General features: G+C 45.1%; 1 protein-coding gene across 1 annotated transcript in view; it reads left to right on the plus strand.

The window, feature by feature from the left end:
- Window positions 1-19,746, plus strand: part of ext1b (exostosin glycosyltransferase 1b) — a 174,403-nt gene that overhangs the window by 132,886 nt on the left and 21,771 nt on the right. The window contains exon 9 of the mRNA XM_048528949.2: window positions 17,448-17,537. Coding sequence (XP_048384906.1) covers window positions 17,448-17,537 — 90 coding nt within the window. The remainder of the gene's footprint in view (window positions 1-17,447; window positions 17,538-19,746) is intronic.

Here is a 19,746-nt window from a genome sequence, read left to right on the forward strand (position 1 = left end):
GTCATTCATACAAATTCTGTGTTGTGAAGTGAAGTATGTTGAATTTTTATGCTTTTTTTTACTCTCTCTGCTGCCTAATGAATTTTCTGCTGGAAAATGTATAGCATGAATTCTGGTTGAAGATGCAAGTCGATGCAGTGCAAGGCCTAAACTACTTAAAAACTTCAATATACCAAAATTAAATCCATATTTGACATTGAAAATGATCATGTACACTTATGAAAACAGTTTTAAGTTTAATGCTTAAGATATCTCTGATTCATGCCATTCCATTCTCATCTCTCCCATGACATCCTAAGGCTGCAAATTCCATGGGAATGTATTTAAATTCTCTGGTGCTTTCCCTTATTCCTTCCTCTCCATTCAGTTAAGATGTATGTCTGTCATTTTGGTTTTAATTTTGTAATGACTTACAACAAGTAATTATTCTCTAAAATAAGTACTTGGAAATATTCAGTTAGTGTCAGGCCTATAGAATTGCTATGGGTGTCTTCCTCTTCACCAAGACCACCTATATTCCATAACACAACCCTTCTCCATGCTGCCACAGCTTATTAGTGTTATCCATATGCACAACTGTTCTGATGTTCCTGGCTGTCTTTGCACTTTGCAGCCTCTAAATTTTACATACAAAACTCTGATTTCCTGATGTTTTCAGCACAGAAGATGGCCATTTGGCCCATTGTGTCTGTGCTAGTCAATAAAAGTCTGACTGCATTAATCCCATTTTCTGTCTTCTGGCCCATAGCCCTGGCAGCCATGTCAAATCCAGTGAATATCTGAATACTACTCTAACATCACAGGACTTCCTGATTCATCCACTCCTTCAGGCAGTCAGTTCTAGATTCCTACCACACTCAAGCAAAAGAATACTCCCTCTCAACTCTCTGTTAGGCTTCTCCCTCTTGTCTTAAACCTGGTTATTGTTTCCTGTACTAATGGAAAACGTGTTTTCCAATTCACCCTATCTATGCTCCCCATAATCTTGTATACTCCTGTCTGGAACTTTGCCAAGTCTTTGTTACTCCAAAGAAAGCCTATCCAATCTTTCCTCATAGATCGGACCCTCCAACAAGGTAGCATCCTAGTAAATCGCTTTTACAACATCTCTAGTACAATTACATCGCCTTACAATACATTGGCCAGAACTGCATGCATTGCTCCAGTTGTGGCCTAACCATGTTTTTTTTATTCTGGTATATCTTCCTTGCTCCTGTATTCTCAGCCTCGGTTGATAACATCGAGTATCTCACGCTGCTGAAACCACCTCTTTATCTATCCTACTACCATCAAGGATCTATGGATATTCACACCAAGGTCTTTCTGATCTTCATTACTGTGTGAAGTCCTGTCATTCATTGTGTAGTCCCCTGCCTTGTTAGTCCACATGAAATGCATTATCTCACTTCTGTATGTTCAGTTCTATTTGCCACTGTTCTTCCCAATTTACTAGTCCCATTTATAATCCTCCAGAAGATTTTGGCTATCCTTCTCAGTATGAAATACCCTGCAAGTTTTCATATCCTATCTAAACATCAAGTTCATATTCCTACATTAAGTCCAGATCGTTAATGTACACCACAAACAGTAATTGCTGCAATACTGAGCCCTATGGATTCCAGGTTTCTCAAATATCCCTCTGCCATCAACCTCTGCTTCTTGCCTTTCAGCCAATTTTGGATCAGTGTGCTACTTTGACTTGGACCCATGGGTTATTTTACTTTCTTGACCAGTCAACATGATGGACATATCAAAAGCTTACTGAAGCCTGTGTAGACCCTAATAAATGCTTACCCTTATCAATACTCCTCAGTACCTCTCATGAATTTGATCAAATTTGGCAAATATGACAATCTTTAATAAATCCGTGTTTACTATTCCTGATTAATTCATGTCTCTAAATGTAAATATACTGTACTCTGCCCGCTCAGAATTCTTTCTAATACCTAATCACCACTGAGGTTAGACTGATTTGCCTTGTAATTTATCAATCCCTTCCTCCTTTTGTTTTAAAATAATGGGACAATGTTAGCAGTCCTCCAAACCTCTGCACTTTATCTATCACCGGAGATGATGTGAAAATTACTGCTAGATCCCTGCTATTTTCACCCTTGACAGCCTGGGTTACCTCTCAGCTGGGCGTAAGAACTCATATACTTTTAAGTCTTCCAAACACACTCATGCCTTCTCACTCTTTGTTTATTTCTTTTAATGTTTCATAGAGCTTAATCCTGATGTCTGTATCTGCATCATCTTTTCCCAGTGAGAATACCGATGCAGAGTATTACACTCATTGCTTTCCTATTTTCCCTTCTGAGTTCCCCTTCTGCACTTCTTATACTCTTCGAGAAGTTTCTGCAATTTTCAGCTCTTTGTATCTGCCATATGCTTCTGCTTCTCCTTTTTTAATTCTAACTATCCTTTGATATCCAGGATTCTCTGGTCTTGTCTGACACTTTGTCTTTATGGGAACATATTCAGCCTGTTCTCTTAGTTGGGCTAAGTTAAATGTTATCTTATTGTAAAGTAAGGCTTCCTCAGTTTAAGACTTTTATTCATGACCATCTTCATCCTTTTCTTATAATCTATAGCTTATCAAAAGTCTTTGAGATATGTTCACTATTTCCAAAATGATCTCTTACTAATAACGTCTCGTATCTTCCTTGGTTCATATCCAGCTTTTAAGTCCAGACTTTTTGGGCTTTGTGTACTGGCTTACAAGTTGTCTAGGACATAACTCAAGAATTCCCTGTCTTGTACACTCAACTGCCTTGGTAATTTTTGGATAGCTAAAATCCTCGGTTAATAACTTTTATTTGATTCTGTTTCCCTGAATGTTTTTTGCCCTACATGTACTCCAGCCCGCTGGATATAAAGACAAGCTGTGTACAAGGGTGGATGAGGTTTGCCGTAGTTATACAACAACCTGGTTAGACCCCACTTGGAGTACTGAGCACTGATCTGGCGTCAACCTGAGGAAGGATGTGTTGGCCTTGGAGGAGGTACAGCATATGTTTGCAAGAATAATAGCTGGACTTTGGGATTAGGTTCTGAGGAAAGATTATCCAAATTATGCCTGTTTCTCTAGAATTTAGAAGGTTAAGGGATGATCTAAGCAAAGTCTTCAAGATATTAATGGGAAAAAAACAGGTATATAAGGTTGGAATAGTATCAGAGATGATGGGAACTGCAGATGCTGGAGATTCCAAGATAATAAAATGTGAGGCTGGACGAACACAGCAGGCCAAGCAGCATCTCAGGAGCACAAAAGCTGACGTTTCGGGCCTAGACCCTTCATCAGAGAGGGGGATGGGGGGAGGGAACTGGAATAAATAGGGAGAGAGGGGGAGGCGGACCGAAGATGGAGAGTAAAGAAGATAGGTGGAGAGAGTGTAGGTGGGGAGGTAGGGAGGGGATAGGTCAGTCCAGGAAGACGGACACGTCAAGGAGGTGGGATGAGGTTAGTAGGTAACGGGGGGTGCGGCTTGGGGTGGGAGGAAGGGATGGGTGAGAGGAAGAACCGGTTAGGAGGCAGAGACAGTTGGACTGGTTTTGGGATGCAGTGGGTGGGGGGGGAAGAGCTGGGCTGGTTGTGTGGTGCAGTGGGGGGAGGGGACGAACTGGGCTGTTTAGGGATGCAGTAGGGGAAGGGGAAATTTTGAAACTGGTGAAGTCCACATTGATACCATATGGCTGCAGGGTTCCCAGGCGGAATATGAGTTGCTGTTCCTGCAACCTTTGGGTGGCATCATTGTGGCAGTGCAGGAGGCCCATGATGGACATGTCATCAAGAGAATGGGAGGGGGAGGTGGAAATGGTTTGCGACTGGGAGGTGCAGTTGTTTCCCTTCCCCGACTGCATCCCTCAACCAGCCCAGTTCGTCCCCTCCCCCCATTGCACCACACAACCAGCCCAGCTCTTCTCTCTCCCCCCCCCCCCCCCCCCCCCCCCCCCCCCACATTGCATCCCAAAACCAGTCCAACCTGTCTCTGCCTCCCTAACCGGTTCTTCCTCTCACCCATCCCTTCCTCCCACCCCAAGCCGCACCCCCCGCTACCTACTAACCTCATCCCACCTCCTTGACCTGTCCGTCTTCCCTGGACTGACCTATCCCCTCCCTACCTCCCCACCTACACTCTCTCCACCTATCTTCTTTACTCTCCATCTTTGGTCCGCCTCCCCCTCTCTCCCTATTTATTCCAGTTCCCTCCCCCATCCCCCTCTCTGATGAAGGATCTAGGCCCGAAACGTCAGCTTTTGTGCTCCTGAGATGCTGCTTGGCCTGCTGTGTTCATCCAGCCTCACATTTTATTATCTTGGAATCTCCAGCATCTGCAGTTCCCATCATCTCTGATACTATTTTAACCTCACTGCGAAGCCTCTTCCAGGGATGCCTAACCTGAAGAAGTTACCCTCCTCCCTCCGGACCAACCTCAGGAATCTCTCTCCATTGCCACTCTCTTGTAATCTCTTCGGCCTTGAAACTGCTCGACCATGTCCTGAAGCAAACCAGGTACCACAGCCACATCACCTCCTCAGCACCTGCCTACGGAACCAGATCATCCCAAAGGGACTACAGTCCACATTTCAGCCTTCCCAATTTGGCCCCAACCGTGACCACCTCTACACCCAGAATATTCAGACCCTTCAGAAGTGTTTCTCCCTGCGAGTCCTGAAACAGACACTTGCAGCCAAGCGCCGGCACCTCCAGGCACTGCAATCCAGCCTGCCCCAGCTCAGAGCCTCCCTCTCCCAGACCTGCAAAGGACCCCTGCTGTTTTTTATCCTCCGCAGGATCCACAGACTGAACACCCAGTTCCACTCAGCTTTACTGGACACCAAAAATCATAAGTACAACAAACTCACTGGCCCCTGCCACCCACTAGAGGATTCCTGCGCCTCCCAAATCCCGACTCTGTCCCTGCCCCTCCCCACCATGCACCCGCCGCCATTGACCATGAGGACACGGCCGGAGACCCCACCGATGACGTCACATCCGCCTCGCCGGCCACAGAACTTCCGGACCGCTGCTGCAGTCACCACCTCCACGTCCAGGTACTACAGCCACACACCACCCCTCACCTCAGCTGCTGCCGCCCACCCCGATCCTCCAACCGCCGACGGAGCCCCGCCCACGGCCGACGCCGACGGAGCCCGCCCACGGCCGACGCCGACGGAGCCCCGCCCACGGCCGACGCCGACGGAGCCCCGCCCACGGCCGACGCCGACGGAGCCCCGCCCACGGCCGACGCCGACGGAGCCCCGCCCACGGCCGACGCCGACGGAGCCCCGCCCACGGCCGACGCCGACGGAGCCCCGCCCACGGCCGACGCCGACGGAGCCCCGCCCACGGCCGACGCCGACGGAGCCCCGCCCACGGCCGACGCCGACGGAGCCCCCCGCCCACGGCCGACGCTGACGGAGCCCCGCCGACGGAACCCCGCCCACGGCCGACGCCGACGGAACCCCGCCCACGGCCGACGGAACCCCGCCCACGGCCGACGACCTCATCGCTCCGCCCACAACCTCCACAGCCTGCAACCCCAGAGGAGACAGCCACACTGAGCCCTGCAGCATCTTCACCATCCCCCCCAGACCTCCCACTGACTGAGGACGAACGGTCAGCCCTTAGCAAGGGGCTCACCTTTGTCCCCCTACAACCACACATCAACGAATACCAGTCACGGTCGGACATAGAGCAGTTTTTCCGCCGTCTTCGCCTCCATGCCTACTTCTTCAACGGGAACCTAACCCTCCTTCCACTGACCCCCAGGCCTCCTACCCTCCTCGACCTCTTCATCTCCAACTGCCGTCGAGACATCAACCGCCTCAACCTCTCACCCCTCTCACCCACTCCACCCTCTCCCCCGCAGAACGGGCAGCCCTCCGCTCCCTCCGCTCCAACCCCAACCTCACCATCAAAACCCGCAGACAAGGGTGGCGCAGTGGTAGTATGGCGCACTGACCTCTACATCGCCGAGGCCAGACGCCAACTCTCCGACACCACCTCCTACCGCCTCCTCGATCATGACCCCACACCCGAGCACCAAACCATCATCTCCAACACCATTCACGACCTCATCACCTCAGGGGACCTCCCACCCACAGCCTCCAACCTCATTGTTCCCCAACCCCGCACGGCCGTTTCTATCTCCTTCCCAAAATCCACAAACCTCCTGCCCTGGTCGACCCATCGTCTCAGCCTGCTCCTGCCCCACCGAACTCATCTCCACCTATCTGGACTCCATTTTCTCCCCTTTGGTCCAGGAACTCCCCACCTACGTCCGTGACACCACCCACGCCTCCACCTCCTCCAGGACTTCCCAATTCCCTGGCCCCCAACACCTCATATTCACCATGGACGTCCAGTCCCTGTACACCTGCATTCCGCATGGATGGCCTCAAGGCCCTCCGCTTCTTCCTGTCCCGCAGGCCCGACCAGTCCTCCTCCACCGACACTCTCATCCGCCTAGCTGACTCGTCCTCACACTCAACAACTTCTCTTTTGACTCCTCCCACTTCCTACAGACTAAGGGGTGGCCATGGGCACCCGCATGGGCCCCAGCTATGCCTGCCTCTTTGTAGGTTCGTGGAACAGTCCCTCTTCCGCACCTACACAGGCCCCAAACCCCACCTCTTCCTCCGGTACATTGATGACTGTATCGGCGCCGCCTCTTGCTCCCCAGAGGAGCTCGAACAGTTCATCCACTTCACCAACACCTTCCACCCCAACCTTCAGTTCACCTGGGCCATCTCCAGCACATGCCTCACCTTCCTGGACCTCTCAGTCTCCATCTCAGGCAACCAGCTTGTAACTGATGTCCATTTCAAGCCCACCGACTCCCACAGCTACTAGAATACACCTCCTCCCTCCCACCCTCCTGCAAAAATTCCATCCCCTATTCCCAATTCCTCCGCCTCCGCCGCATCTGCTCCCACGGAGAGGCATTCCACTCCCGCACATCCCAGATGTCCAAGTTCTTTAAGGACCGCAACTTTCCCCCCACGGTGATCGAGAACGCCCTTGACCGCGTCTCCCGCATTTCCCGCGACACATCTCTCACACCCCGCCCCCGCCACAACCGCCCCAAGAGGATCCCCCTCGTTCTCACACACCACCCTACCAACCTCCGGATACAACGCATTATCCTCCGACACTTCCGCCATTTACAATCCGACCCCACCACCCAAGACATTTTTCCATCCCCTCCCCTGTCTGCTTTCCGGAGAGACCACTCTCTCCGTGACTCCCTTGTTCGCTCCACACTGCCCTCCAACCCCACCACACCCGGCACCTTCCCCTGCAACCGCAGGAAATGCTACACTTGTCCCCACACCTCCTCCCTCACCCCCATCCCAGGCCCCAAGATGACATTCCACATCAAGCAGAGGTTCACCTGCACATCTGCCAATGTGGTATACTGCATCCACTGTACCCGGTGCGGCTTCCTCTACATTGGGGAAACCAAGCAGAGGCTTGGGGACCGCTTTGCAGAACACCTCCGCTCAGTTCGCAAAAAACAACTGCACCTCCCAGTCGCAAACCATTTCCACTCCCCCTCCCATTCTCTTGATGACATGTCCATCATGGGCCTCCTGCACTGCCACAATGATGCCACCCGAAGGTTGCAGGAACAGCAACTCATATTCCGCCTGGGAACCCTGCAGCCATATGGTATCAATGTGGACTTCACCAGTTTCAAAATCTCCCCTTCCCCTACTGCATCCCTAAACCAGCCCAGTTCGTCCCCTCTCCCCTCTCCCCACTGCACCACACAACCAGCCCAGCTCTTCCCCCCCACCCACTGCATCCCAAAACCAGTCCAACCTGTCTCTGCCTCCCTAACCGGTTCTTCCTCTCACCCATCCCTTCCTCCCACCCCAAGCCGCACCCCCCGCTACCTACTAACCTCATCCCACCTCCTTGACCTGTCCGTCTTCCCTGGACTGACCTATCCCCTCCCTACCTCCCCACCTACACTCTCTCCACCTATCTTCTTTACTCTCCATCTTCGGTCCGCCTCCCCCTCTCTCCCTATTTATTCCAGTTCCCTCCCCCCATCCCCCTCTCTGATGAAGGGTCTAGGCCCGAAACGTCAGCTTTTGTGCTCCTGAGATGCTGCTTGGCCTGCTGTGTTCGTCCAGCCTCACATTTTATTATCTTATTATATAAGGTTGAACTGTTTCCACTGTTTGGGGATTATAGAACTAGTGGGCAAGGTCTGAGAATTGGAGCCATGCTGTTCTGGAGAATGTTAGGAAGCACTTCTAAACACATAGCCTGGTAGATGTTTTGACCTCTCTTCTGCAAATGGTAGTGGGTGAGGATTGGTTGTTGATTTTAAACTTGAAATAGGTTAATTTTTGTTAAACAGAAGTATTAAGGGATATGGATATAAAGGCAGGCAAATGAAGTTACATCACAAATCAGCCATGATCTCAATGAATGGCAGATCAGGCTCAAGGGGTTGAATGGCCTACTTCTGTTCCTATGTCTAGGGGTACGATTGTGCTTTTTACTTCTCGTATGACCTCATTTGATGACTCGATTTAAATAATCCAAGATATCTTTTCTCATCATTGCTAAAATTGATTACCTGATCATTATTGCATCAACATACTCTCTCATCCATTCACCCTCTGTACTTTATTAACATCCTGTACCCAGGAATAATGACTTACCAGTCCTATCTGTCTTTCAGTCGAGTCTTCGTCATCGATGCGATATATTCCACATGCCTATCTATCATCATCTTCAGACTCCTTGTATTAAAATATATTCAATTCAGCCTTGTTAAATTTATTTTTTCTTAGATAGCCTATGTTTCCTCTACCTTCCAGATTCGCTCACCCTCACGTCTTAACTTCTATCTCAGCTTGTCTTCCCTCTCAACTACTCGTTAACATCCTGTCCCATGCCAATTTAATTTAAATCGAGCTTCAAAGCATTAGCAAACGTTCCAATGAGGTTGTTGGTCCCATTACTGTTCATATGTAACCTGTCTGACTTATGGCAGGTCCAATCTCCCTGAGCGATGGTCGCAGAGCCTCAGGAATCTAAAGCTCTGAGTCATACAGCATGGAAACAGGCCCTTCGCTTCAACCAGGCCACGCTGACCATGTTCCCAAACTGAACTAATCTCACCTGCCTGTGTTTGGCTCGTTATCCTCCAAACCTTTCCTATTCATGAACTTATCCAAATGTATTTTAAACATTATAACTGTACCTGCATTCGCCACTTCCTCTGGCAATTCGTTCCATATATGAACCACTTGCTGTAAAAAAAAAACTCCCCTTCATGTCCTCCTTAAATCTTTCTCCTCTCATCTTAAAAATGTGCCCCCTAGTTTTGAACTCTCCTACCTTAGGGAAAAGACCCCTGTAATTCACCTTATCTGTGCCCCTCATGATTTTATAAACCTCTATAAGGTCACCCCTCAACTCCCATGCTCCAGTGAAAAACGTCCCAGTCTTTCCAGTCTATTTTTAAATTTCAAACTCTCCATTACCGACAATATTCTGGTTTTTCTAAATTTTTTCTGAGCCCTCTCCAGTTTAATAATATCCTCTATAACAGGGTAACCAGAATTGCTCACAGTACTCCAGATGAGTCCTCACCGATGTCATGAGCAACCTCAACATTCCTCTATAACAGGGTAACCAGAATTGCTCACAGTACTCCAGATGAGTCCTCACCGATGTCATGAGCAACCTCAACATGGCATACCAACTTATATATGCAAACGTCTGAAAAGTGAAGGCAAGCATGCTAAATGCCTTCATAATCGCCCTGTCAACCTGTGATGCAAATTTCAAAGAATTATGTACTTGAACCCTTAGGTCTCTCTGTTCTTCAACACTATCCCAGGCCCTACCATTAACTGTATTAAGTCCTGTCCTAGTTTTTAATTACCAAAATGCAATCATAGAATCCCCGCAGTGCGGAAGCAGACCATTAGGTCCGTCGAATCTTCTACACCCTTCCAAAGAACATCCCACCCTGACCCACCACCCTACCCTTTCGCTGCAACTCTGTAATTCCCATGGCCAGTCCACCTAACCTGCACATCTCCGGGAGGAAACCTACGCAGACATGGGGGAAAATGTGCAGACTCCGACAGACTGTCGCCTGAGAGTGGAACTGAATTCAGGTCCCTGGTGTTGTGAAGCAGCAGTACTAACCACTGAGCCAAATGTTGCCTAGCATTTATCCAAATTAAGTTCCATCTACTACCACTCAGTCCATTGACCCAAGTGATCAAGATCTCTTTGTAATCTTAGATAACCTATACTGTCTACTGTACCACCAATTTTGGTGTCATCTTCAAACTTACTAACTTACACCGCCTATATTCTCATCCAAACCATTTATATAAATGACAAACCAATTCCTGCAGAACACTGCTGGTCCCAGGCATCCAGTCTGAAAAACAACCCTCTACTCCCACCCTTCAAAGGGTCTAGGCCCGAAACGTCAGCTTTTGTGCTCCTAAGATGCTGCTTGGCCTGCTGTGTTTGTCCAGCCCCACACTTTTTGTTATCTTGGATTCTCCCAGCATCTGCAGTTCCCATTTTCTCTACTACCACCCTCTGTCTCCTACTGTAAAGCTTATTTTGTATCCAGTTGGCAAGCTCACCCTGAATCCCATGTGACCTAACTTTACAAATTATTCTACCATGTGCAACCTATCAAAGGCTTTACTAAAGTCCAAGTAAATAATGTCTACCACTCTTGCCCTCATCAGTCTTTTTGGTTACATCCTAAAAAAAACTCAGCCAAGTTTGTGAGACATGATTTTCCTGTCAAAAAAAAGTTGACTATCCCTAATCAATCCTTGCCTCTCCAAAGCATGTAATTCCTATCTTGCAGAATCATCTCCAACAATTTATCCACCACCAATGTCAGACTCTTAGGCGTATAGTTTTCTCCTTATACCTTTTCTTGAATAATGGTGCAATATTAGCCACCCTCTGGTACTTCATCCATGTTTATAGATGATACAAACATTTCTGCAAGTGCCTTGCAATTTCCACCATAACTTCCCACAACATCCTAGGATATACTCGATCAAGTCCTGAAGATTTATCTGCCTTCATATTTTCTAAGAGCTCCAGCACTTCCTCTTCTGTAAAAGGAACTGTTTTCAAAGTGAGTTCTCTTGCCTCCATTTCTTTCTCAACAGGAAAAACTGATGCAAAATATTCACTTACTATCTCTTCTACCTCTTGAGGTTGAACACACAGACAACCTCATTAGTCTTTAAGGGGCTCAACTCTCTCTCTAGTTGCTGTCCTGCTCTTAATGTATTTATAGAATCTTTTTTGGATTATCTTTAACCTAATCTGCCAAGACTATTTCATGTCCCATCTTTGCCTTCCTGATGTCCTCCTTGAGAATGCTCCTACAGTCTTTATAGTCTTCAAGAGATTGTTGACCCACATTGTCTATGTCTAATATGGTTCTTTTATATTCTTGACCTCAATATCTTTATTCATTCATTGTTCCGTAATCTTACTATCCTTGCATTTCACTCTCACAAGAACATAATGTTTCTGAACTCATGTTATCACACTTTTGAAGGCCTTCTACTTGTCAGTCATCCCTTTACCTGTGAAGAGTCTATTCCAGTTAACTTTTGAAAGCTGTTGTTTCATACCCTTAAAATTTGTGTTACTCCACTTAAGAACTTTAACTTTAATGGAGAGCTTATCCTTTTACGTATTTATTTTAAAACTAATAGTATTCTGATCACTAGTTCCAAAGTGTTCCCCTACGAACACTTTAGTCACCTGTCTGCCTTATTTCTGAAGAGAAGGTCAAGTTTTGCTCCTTTTCTATTAAGAACATTTACATATTAATAAATAAAATCTTCTTGAACACACTTAACAAATTCTTCACCAGCTAAACCTGTCAATCTTTGGAAAATTAAAATTCCCTACTATTATTCTCCTATGTTTGCGATCTCTCTACATATTTGCTTCTCAATTTCCCTCTGACTACGGGGGTGGGGGGGGCTTGTGGTTCAAAACATAAATGATCATCCCAATCTTATTTCTTAAGTCAACCCATATATTTTCACCAAATGATCCCTCAAGTGTTTTCTCTAATTACAATAGTATTGTTTTCCTTAGTCAGAAATGCCACTCGCTCTCCTCTCTCATGTCTCTTTCTATACTTCCTGTAACATCTAAAACCTGGAACATTGAGCTGCCAGTGCTGTCCTTCCCTCAGGCAAGTTTCTGTAATAGTTACAATGTCCCAGTGCCATGTTCCCATACATGCCCTGAGTCCATCATCCTTACCTGTAAGATGTTTTGAATTAAAGTAAATGCAGTTCAATTCTTCAGTTACTTTGTTCTCTAACTTGCTGTTTTCTGTCTTTTTAGGTTAACTTGCTCTTTTCTGATTCAGAACCATCCTCAGCTTTTTCTATTTTCACTGTTAATTAGGAAGGCCAATCCTTGCTCTCTAAAAGCTTTTAGACTTTCAAAATAATACTAGAAAATCTCCCTGCTGGATATTTGCCCCTTTCCAGTTCAGGTGAAACCCATCGTCTTTGAACAGATTTTTTTCTGTGCCAGAAGAGATCCAATGATCTAAGAAACTGACTCCCTATGCATTACACCACCTCTTCAACCATTGACTTACCTCACTCTCATTTGATTCCTTCCCTCATTAGAACTTGGCACCGGAAGTAAACTAGAGATTATTACTTTTGATTCAGAGATAGTAGGACTTTTAATCTGTTTTTTTAACCTTCTACCTAACCATTTTATATTCATTCTGCAAACCTTTAATCCTTTCCCTAACTATGCCATTCCAACCAAATGTAGAATAACTTCCAGCTTCTTGCTCTCCCCTTTAACAATCTGCATCAAACATTTAAAACATCATTATCCCTGGCACCATGAAAGCAAGATATTATCCTAGATTCTCTCTGACTGTTCATTATACTTTTCTCTAGGGACAAAGTGTCTGCAGAACCTTAATCAGAAACCAACCGACAGTTAATTTCCATACCTTACCTCATGAGAATGCAAAAGCTTGTTTGGTCTATTTTCCTTTTCAGCTGTTGCTCATAGCTCAAAAGTCATCTTTAGCTCACAGTTCCCAGTTCACAGGCCTAAGCCAAAATTGATAAGGAAATAAAAGTAATAAAATATCAGGTGAGGACTCTAACACACATTACTTGCTTTCTAGCCTCTTCTTCATCCCCTTTTCTTCCCTTCCCCTCTACCACCCCCTCCCCTGCTACCACCCTAACCCAGCTCTCTCACTCTCTCGCATTCGTTTCCAAGCAACTGGACTACCTACAGTGCCAGGGCCTTGTGTCTAGCTGGTTTCCACAGGGAAGCCGCCACTCCAGCCATTGACCGATGTCAGTAAATGGTTTGGAAGTGAGATGCATCTGGGGCATCCTTTCACTACCGCTCCTTCTCCTTGGTGGTCATCCATTACTCTCTGTCTACGTTTTCTTAAACTGCAGGATGACGAGTCCTGGAGCATGCTATCAACAAAGACTTGAGTGTACTGTAGTGCCCCAGCTGCCGCTCAAAACCTGAAAGCCTGGAACTCAAGTTGCTGCAGCCTGTGGCATTTCCTGCACTCTGTTCAGAGTCTCTAGGATTTTCCATAAGTTTTGGGATGTGCACGTGCACCCCAAACATAGCTAAGGAGAGCATGGACCTCTGGTTTTATTATACCCAAACTTCTAATTACACAAGAATAAAAGTTTTATTTTACGACCTCTGCATTATTTGTCGATCTAGCACCAGTTTGTCTGCTTCTCTGCACACACTTGGTGATGCTGAATGCCTGTCAGGATCCTCACTTCCACACTCCTCCTGCACCAATTCTATTCATGCAGCAACCCTCTGCTCACTGACCAGCACTGGCCACCAGCTCAGTTTTAAAATTCACATTCTTATCTTCAGATTCCTATATTACCTTGCCCCTCCCTTTCTCTGCAGCCTCATCTAACTTCCCCAACCCTCAGATATTTCTACTTCTTTATGATTATGCCTACCTAACTTTGATTTTTGGTTTCCTTCAACATTGGAGGTTATAACCTTCAACTTCACAGACCTGAAGCTCTAGAATTCATGTCCTAAACTTTTCTCTCTTCCTCCTCCTTCAAGAAACTTCTTAACACCTAAGTCTTGCCAGTTTTTATGGTAATCTCGTTATATGTCTTTGTCTGAAACTTCGCTTGATAGTCACACCTGTGAAATGGCCTGGGAGATGTTGCAATGGAAACGTTGTCCTGTGACACCATTGCTGTAGTGTAAAGCATATTTTTTGACCAATGATTTACTTTTTAAAATAATGTCTGTGCACTCTGTAAAAAGAAATTAAAGGAGCATTAGCCCCTCTGGCTACAAAAGTACTTCTGTGCATTTATATAAAACAAATAACTCAATACTGTTAAGAATGGCATTGGAGAATGAGGTTTTTCCCTTCAGATGTAAATATGTATAGTTTTATTTTCTTTTCTCTGTCATTTTAAGAAAATGATTTTAGTGAAAATCCTTTTCACCAAAGAAGTCTTCATTGAATGATGCCTTGAGAGTTAATTAAAACTTGTAGCTTGACCTACAATATGAAAATAGAATACAATTGAGCTGGATTAACACCAGAAATTGAGTTGCTTCAGTGTCATCAGTGTTTCTTGGTTAGAAAGTTAGAATATGAGGGAGGTTTCTACACTTCACAAGGAACAGATTAGACATATTGACCACGTTCAAATAGCTCATTGATATTCACCACCTAACCTTGCACGATGTGAAAGGACCGCCAATACCTCAAACTATTCTTGAGCAAAAGTCAGTTTTTTGAGTGACATTGTGAAAAATTGTAGAAAGCTACACAATATATTCATATATAAAGAGCAAGAGGGTAACTAGAAAAAGGATTGGCCCACTTAAGGACAAAGAAGGAAAATAATGTGTCAGGTCAGAGAAATTGGGTGACATTCTTAACGAGTACTTTGCATCGGTATTCACCAAGGAAAGGGACATGACGGATGTTGAGGTTAGGGACAGATGTTTGATTACTTTAGGTCAAGTCGGCATAAGGAGGGAGGAAGTGTTGGGTATCCTAAAAGGCATTAAGGTGGCTCAAGTCCCCAGGTCTGGATGGGATCTTTCCCAGGTTATTGAGGGAAGCGAGAGAGGAAATAGCTGGGGCCTTAACAGATATCTTTGCAGCATTCTTGAACACGGGTGAGGTGCCAGAGGACTGGAGAATTGCTAATGTTGTCCCCTCGTTTAAGAAGGGTTGCAGGGATAATCCAGGTAATTATCAACCGGTGAGCCTGACGTCAGTGGTAGGGAAGCTGCTGGAGAAGATGCTGAGGGATAGGACCTATTCCCATTTGGAAGAAAATGGGCTTATCAGTGATAGACAACATGGTTTTGTGCAGGGAAGGTCATGCCTTACCAACTTAATAGAATTTTTTGAGGATGTGACAAAATTGATTGATGAGGGAAAGGGTGGAGATGTCATATACATGGACTTCGGTAAGGCGTTTGATAAGGTCCCCCGTGGCAGGCTGATGGAGAAAGTGAAGCCACATGGGGTTCAGGGTGTGCTAGCTAAATGGATAAAAAAACTGGCTAGGCAAAAGGAGACACTGTAGTAGTGGAAGGGCATTTCTCAAATTGGAGACCTGTGACCAGTGACCAGGTATCTGTGCTGGGACAACTGTTGTTTGTGATATACGTAAATGATTTGGAGGAAGGTGTAGGTGGTCTGATTAGCAAGTTTGCAGGTGACACGAAGATTGGTGGAGTAGCAGATAGTGAAGGGGACTGTCAGAGATTACAGCAGAATATAGACTGGAGAGTTGGGCAGGTAAATGGCAGATGGAGATCAATCTGGGCAAATACAAGGTGATGCATTTTGGAAGATCTAATTCAAGAGCGAACTGTACAGTAAATGGAAAAGTCCTGGCGAAAATTGATGTACAGAGAGATCTGGGTGTTCAGGTCCATTGTACCCTGAATGTGGCAAAGCAGGTCAATAGAGTGGTCAAGAAGGCATACGGCATGCTTTCCTTCATCGGATGGGGTAATGAGTACAAGAGTTGGCAGGTCATGTTGCAGTTGTATAAGACTTTGGTTCGGCTACGTTTAGAGTACTGTGTACAGTTCTGGTTGCCACATTACCAAAAGGATGTGGATGCTTTCGAGAGGGTGCAGAGGAGGTTCACCAGGATGTTGCTTGCTATGGAGGGTGCTAGCCATGAAGGAAGGTTGAGTAGATTAGGATTATTTTCATTAGACAGAAGGAGATTGACGGGGTACCTGATTGAGGTCTACAAAATCATGAGGGGTATAGACAAGGTGGATAGCAAGAAGTCTCTCTCCCCCCCCCCCCCCCCCCCCCCCCCCCCGAGTGGAGGACTCAATTACTAGGGGTCATGAGTTCAAAGTGAGAGGAGGAAAGTTTATGGGAGATATGCGTGGAAAGTTCTTTACGCAGAGGGTGGTGGGTGCCTGGAACATGTTGCCAGCGGAGGTAGTAGACACACGATAGTGTCTTTTAAGATGTATCTGAACAGGTACGTGGATGAGCAGGGAGCAAAGGGATACAGACCCCTAGAAAATAGACGACAGGTTTAGACAGAGGATCTCGATCAGCGCAGGCTTGGAGGGCTGAAGGGCCTGTTCCTGTGCTGTAACTTCTTTGTTCTTTGTATTAATTCCTCACTTAGTGAGCTTTCTCGCTAACTCTTATCTTTGAAAATTAGTAAAACTATTGGAAAGTTTGTGTAACTTTTGTATTGAGAAATACCTGTGAATTTTTTGTTTGAATCAGAGCATGCATGATGAAAATCCAAACTTGTGCTCCATGCCTAAATGTTCACTTGATGTTACCAAGACCAAACTTTATTATTATCCCTGTATATTTTGCAACAGGAATCCTATATTTCATGCATGCAGAATTAAATTGATCAAATTTGATGGAAACAAAGCTAAGATTTTAGATTTTTGCTGTTGCATGGGATGCCGATTGTAATTCAAAACTAAAATTTGTAGAATCACACGGCTCATTCCTTAAAGTATTTATGAGCAAGGAAAAATTGGCCTTTCGCTAGTCCGATATATAATTTTCTGGAATTGCCAATATTTTGTGCAGATTCATTTTGTGACTAAGTCAAGTAATGGTGCATTTACATTGTCAGTAATTTGTAGAGTCTGTCTGTTCATTTTGTATGAAGGAGGTGCCTTCTAGAGATACGGGAGGACCACACAACTGTGTTTAAATCAGAGTCATCAGTGCTGGAATTTATCAATGTGGTTTCAGTTTTGATTATCCAATACATGCCATAAATATTAATTTAACAAACATTTATCATGACTTTTCATAAAACACACTGGTCTTGACTTTACCATCATTAAATATGCAAATTAGTTCCCTAATTTTCATCTGCATTACACACAGGTTATGAGCAGTCGTTTTCTTCCCTACGATGCCATCAATACACATGCAGTACTTAGCCTTGATGAAGACACTGTTCTTTCTACCACTGAGGTAAGGATATACCATTCTTTTAGCTCCACTTGAAACCTATTGCCCTGTTTAGAAAGTTGTGCAGATCAGTAAGATCCTGAATTTGATTGCTGTCTACTGAATTACTTTGGATATCACCTGAGATTGGCATTGAGGGCACTGCACTTAGCTTCATGCATCTTGGCTGAGGTGAGAATATTTGGCTAGGATTCATGTTCCTCATTCCTATTGGGTATACTGTACTGGAAAGCGTTTGTGCGTATGTTGAGTGAGGACAGGATAGGGCTGCATTGCAAAAATATAGAGAAAAGACTAGGTTTTAGGATTTGGATCACTATATGGCAAAGATTTAGCACAAACATGGGGCCAGATTTTCATTTGTGTTGGGCAGAATCCAAAGCCTTTCAGAAATGGAGGCAGCGGATCACTAGTGTTGGGAAAGGATGTGGGTGACAAGTTCCCACATGCTGCATTCCCATCCTGGTCAGTTTCAGTATGATGTTAAGTATCTCTTATTCCCCCTCCTGCAATTCCATGGAGTACAATGTACTGCTGGTCTTATAAACTTAATCCAACAGAGCTATTACAAAATCAATAGCAACAGTTCAGCCAAGCTTTCATTTCATTAAAATGAAAACACTGAGAAATATTTGAAAATTGAACAACCATTTTAAATGGGTTAAATAGCTTTAAATTAACTATCAGTCCTTCCGGCTTTTGCAATCTTCTGGAGTTCCTGTTGTATATCTGCTAGTTGTGATTTACGAATTCTTCCCAACTCTTCCTTCCATTATCTACATTGTGAAGCAGTAGACAAATAGCCACAGAGGTAAAGATCAATTAATGCGTTTCAAGAGCCATCGCCTACCACTGCACCTCATGGTGAGGTTGTTGAGGAATATGGCACAATGCAATGACCTGGGAGAGTAGCGAGTACTGAAACACTCCAAGCAGCTAAGACAGCAACGTAAACAGAAATTATTGGAAAAAGTCAGCAGGTCTGGCAACATCTGTGGAGAGAAATCAGAGTTACAGTTTTGGGCCAGAGACTCTCCAGAATGGATGATAGTGGTCTGCTGATTACGTTCTTGGTTGTTCTATGATATACATATAAGAACATGATTCACATGTAGTCTGTTGATAGGGGGTAGTCATCAGTCATGTGTACAGTGAGTAGCTGTTGTTACGATCAGTACCCTTTGCTTTGATGTGAATCAGATAAAAACATCATGATTGCTGCCGTGATAGCAGAGAGTCACCAAACTGAGCTGAGCGTAGTTGCATACCAACTGAAGATTTAGAGAGTGCAACCCTTTTCCAGTTATAGTACATCTCTGTGAAATTGTGACATCCATGGAGCAAAGTGCTTTTATGCTCCTGAGATGCTGCTGGGCCTGCTGTGTTCATCCAGCCTCACATTTTATTATCTTACATTACGTAAGTGGTTCCTTGCACCAGGGGAAAAGTCCTGATCCTGCCAGATGTATATCCCATCTCTACTTCGAGAGATGATAGTGAAATCTGGTATACAGCATTTGATGGATCTTAATAGACTATAAACTAAAGTATAAAAGCAAAGTATTGGAAATCAAAAACAAACAGAATGCTGGAGAAACCCAGCAGGTCGGGCAACGTCTATGGAGAGAAACAGTAAAAGTTTTGAGTCAGAATGACTTTTCTTTAGGGTGTTAGAAAATTTGTAAAAAATACTTGCATAGATATAGAAGAGGGGTGAAGGAGATGCTGTTGAGGCCCAGTGCATAAGATAAGAGTGGTGAAAGAGAAAAGAAAAATGTAAATGAAGGTGTGAAAGGGAGGGAATGAATCATCTCTACTGAAGGCAAAATAAACAAAACAAGGCTATGGGGAGTGTGGGTGAAGAGGATGTAAGAATAATAGCGAACAGGCATCATGCAATCAGTTTCTGAAGTTATGGGATTCAGTGTTGAAACGTAGAGCCTGTGAAGTGCCTAAGTGGAAAATGAGGTGTTGTTCCTTCGATTGGCGCTGTGCTTTGTTAGAACATTTCAGGCCCAGGATGAAAATGTTAGCATGTGAACAATATGATTTATTGATATAGCAAGCAGCTGGAAGGCCAAGGTCATTCCTATGAACAAGGCAGAGGTATTCCACAAAGCAGTCACCCAGTCTACATTTTATCTCGCTAATGTAAAGGACCCTACATTGTGAGCAGTAAATACCTTGGCTTAAATTGAAATAAGTGCAAGTA

Source organism: Stegostoma tigrinum, chromosome 5 (assembly GCF_030684315.1).
Source record: "Stegostoma tigrinum isolate sSteTig4 chromosome 5, sSteTig4.hap1, whole genome shotgun sequence".
Taxonomy (NCBI): Eukaryota; Metazoa; Chordata; class Chondrichthyes; order Orectolobiformes; family Stegostomatidae; genus Stegostoma; species Stegostoma tigrinum.